This window comes from Otolemur garnettii, unplaced genomic scaffold (genome assembly GCF_000181295.1).
Source record: "Otolemur garnettii isolate 467f Iridium unplaced genomic scaffold, OtoGar3 scaffold00179, whole genome shotgun sequence".
Lineage (NCBI taxonomy): Eukaryota > Metazoa > Chordata > Mammalia > Primates > Galagidae > Otolemur > Otolemur garnettii.
Window position 1 is genome coordinate 666,439 of NW_003852574.1, and position 2,839 is coordinate 669,277.

The window sequence follows — 2,839 nt, forward strand, 5'->3', positions numbered from 1 at the left end:
GGGTCCTAGCGGCTGAGGCGATCGGCTGCGCGCGGGCGGTTGGTCCTGTGCTTAGGTCTTGCGGCAGCCGGGTGAGGCTCAGCGCCAAAGGGTACTGGGGACTGCGGGAGGCATGGCTGGGACCTCCGCGCCGGGCACCAGGAGGCGGAGTGAGCCGCTGGCGCCTCGCCCGGGCCCACTGCCTGGCACTGGGTGTCCACCGAGCAAGCGGGCCCGGGGCGCCCCAGCAGCCGCGGCGCCGGACCCCGAAGACCCGTTCGGCGCGCACGAGGACTTCACTGCAGACGACCTGGAGGAACTCGACAGCCTTGCGTCGCAGGCCCTGAGCCAGTGCGCGGCGCCCCGGGGAGTGTCCGGTGAGTACGCCTGGCGCCCTGTGTCCCCAAGGGCGCTGCATCCGCGCCCGATCCCCTGGAAGTTTGCGGCCTTGGAGCTCCGGTGTCTTGCCCGACGTGCGCTTTCGCCTTTAAAACATGTAGGAGCACCCTGATTGAAGCAGAGGTTGTGTTCTAAAAGGTCATTCGATTTGAGGGAGAAACATATCAAAAATATAAGAAAACCACATAAATACACAAAGGGAGGTTGACATTTTATTTTCTAAAATTTAGACCGCTTGGTTCTTGGTTCTAAGCAGAGATCCTTACAGCTGGTGGAATCCTTACACCACCATCATAACTATCACTGCCCACACGTGGGGATCCAGTCTTGTAACAGGTTTGGGAGGGATTTAGATTTCACGAAGCCCACGGTTCCCCTGGGCAGTGTGAGCATGGGAGGAGCCTGGCACAGGCAAGAGTTGAGGGAAACGTATTCCTTTATACAACCAATAAACTGCTAGGGGCCCAAACATTCAGAACAGAAGCAGACCTAGCATTGATGAAAATAGAAAAACTACTTCCTACATGGAGATTACGTTTTAGTTAAGGAGTGAGTGAAGTCTTGTGAGGCTCCCAGAAAGAAAAAGAGGGTTTTTTTGGGGGGGGGGGAGTTGTTTTTTCTTGAGACCAGAGTTGCCACCAGGCTAGAGTGCCATGAAGTCATAGCTCACAGCAACCTCAAACTCCTGGGCTCAGGGGATCCTCTTGCCTCAGCCTCCCAAGTAGCTGAGACTATAGGCGCCCACCACAATGCCTAGCAGCTATCTTTAGAGACAAGGTTCTTGCTTTTGCTAAGGCTGGTCTCAAGCTCCTGAGCTCAAGCAGTACACCTGACTTGGCCTCCCAGAGTGCTAGGATTCCATGTATCTTAAACTCAACACAGTCATTTCCTGAAAACCCAGTCCTCCTTCAGCATCTTAAGAACTGTGCCTGCAAAGCAGACATTCAGAAAACACTGGTTGATGACCAAATGTTCCACAAGGCAAGTATTTTCCCTTCCTTTACCCTACATCTAATTCTTTTCCAAACCCTGTCAACTTTACTTTCTTTATCTGTGTCTGGAATCCATTCTGTTTGCATCCTTTCTACCAGCTCCCTGATCTTTGCTACCATGATTCCTCCCTTGGACAGTAGTCTGCTAAATTGGCTCCCCATTTCCAGTCTTGACTCCCTACAAGTCAGACTTCACAGTGATCGTTTTCAAAACTTATATCTGGCTGTGTGTCACACAGGTGCATGTGAGCATCTCATTGAAAGTCTTAATGACTTCCCACTGCTTCTAAGATAAAGAACAAAATCATAGGCCGGGCACCGTGGCTCATGCCTGTAATCCTAGCACTCTGGGAGGCCAAGGCAGGTGGATTGCCTGAGCTCACAGATTTGAGACCAGCCTGAGAAAAGCCAGACATCATCTCTAAAAATAGCTGGGCATTGTGGCAGACACCTGTAGTCCCAGCTACTCAGGAGGCTGAGGCAAGAGAATCGCTTGAGCCTAGGAGTCTGAGGTTGCTGTGAGCTATGATGCCAGTGCCAGCGCACTCTACCAAGGTAACAAATTGAAACTTTGTCTCAAAAAAAAAGAGGGACAGTGGCTCAAAGGAGTAGGGCGCTAACCCCATATGCTGGAGGTGGCAGGTTCAAACCCAGCTTCAGCCAAAAACTGCAAAAAAACCCAAAAAACAAAACCCTTACAAGGCCTTCAAGCCCAGCATGGACCCTTTTCTACTTTCTACATTCTAGCCACACTAACTCTCCTTCATTCTTTTTTTGTTGTTGTTGAGACAGAGTCTCACTATGTTACCCTTGGTAGAGTGGTGTGGCATCAGAGCTTACAGCAACCTCAACCTCTTGAGCGTAAGCAATTCTCTTGCCTCAGCCTCCCAAGTAGATGGGACTACAGACACCTACCACAACGGCCAGCTATTTTTCTGTTGCATTTATCTTTGTTGCTTAGGTGGCCCTGGCTGGGCTCGAACCTACCAGCCTCGGTGTATGTGGCTGGCACTGAACCAACTCTCCTTCATTCTTTTTTTTTTTTTTTTTGGTTGCAGCCATTATTATTGTTGTTTGGCGGGCCCGGGCTGGATTCGAACCTGCCACCTTAGGTGTATGTGGCTGGCGCCTTAGCCACTTGAGCCACAGGCGCCGAGCCCCTCTCCTTCATTCTTTACAATATATTGTTCTTTCTTGTATACTGAGTGTTCTTTCTATCCATTCATCTCCACTTATCTGGTTAACTCCTGCTTGTCCGTCAGCTCTCATCTCATTCAAGTCTTCCTTCGGGGAAGACTGATGCTCCAGTCATTCCACTTGGGTCCGTCTGCCCTTTTGTAGGCTTTCTTGTGTTTGTTCTTCTCTGCAGCTATATCATAGTTGTAATTTTACATTAATCTATGTATTTATTAAATGTCCTATGAGCAAGGTCTGCCTCTATACTGTTTTCCTCAGCATTGCATTATACT

The 2,839-nt window shown here is 50.1% G+C and overlaps 1 protein-coding gene across 4 annotated transcripts in view; it reads left to right on the top strand.

Annotated features, from left to right (window-relative positions):
• ATRIP (ATR interacting protein) overlaps positions 1 to 2,839 on the top strand; it is a 25,013-nt gene continuing 22,174 nt past the window's right edge. For all 4 annotated transcript variants that reach the window (XM_012811905.2, XM_023519557.1, XM_023519555.1 and 1 more), the window contains exon 1: positions 1 to 356. In XM_012811905.2, coding sequence (XP_012667359.1) covers positions 113 to 356 — 244 coding nt within the window. In that variant the 5' untranslated portion in view covers positions 1 to 112. The remainder of the gene's footprint in view (positions 357 to 2,839) is intronic.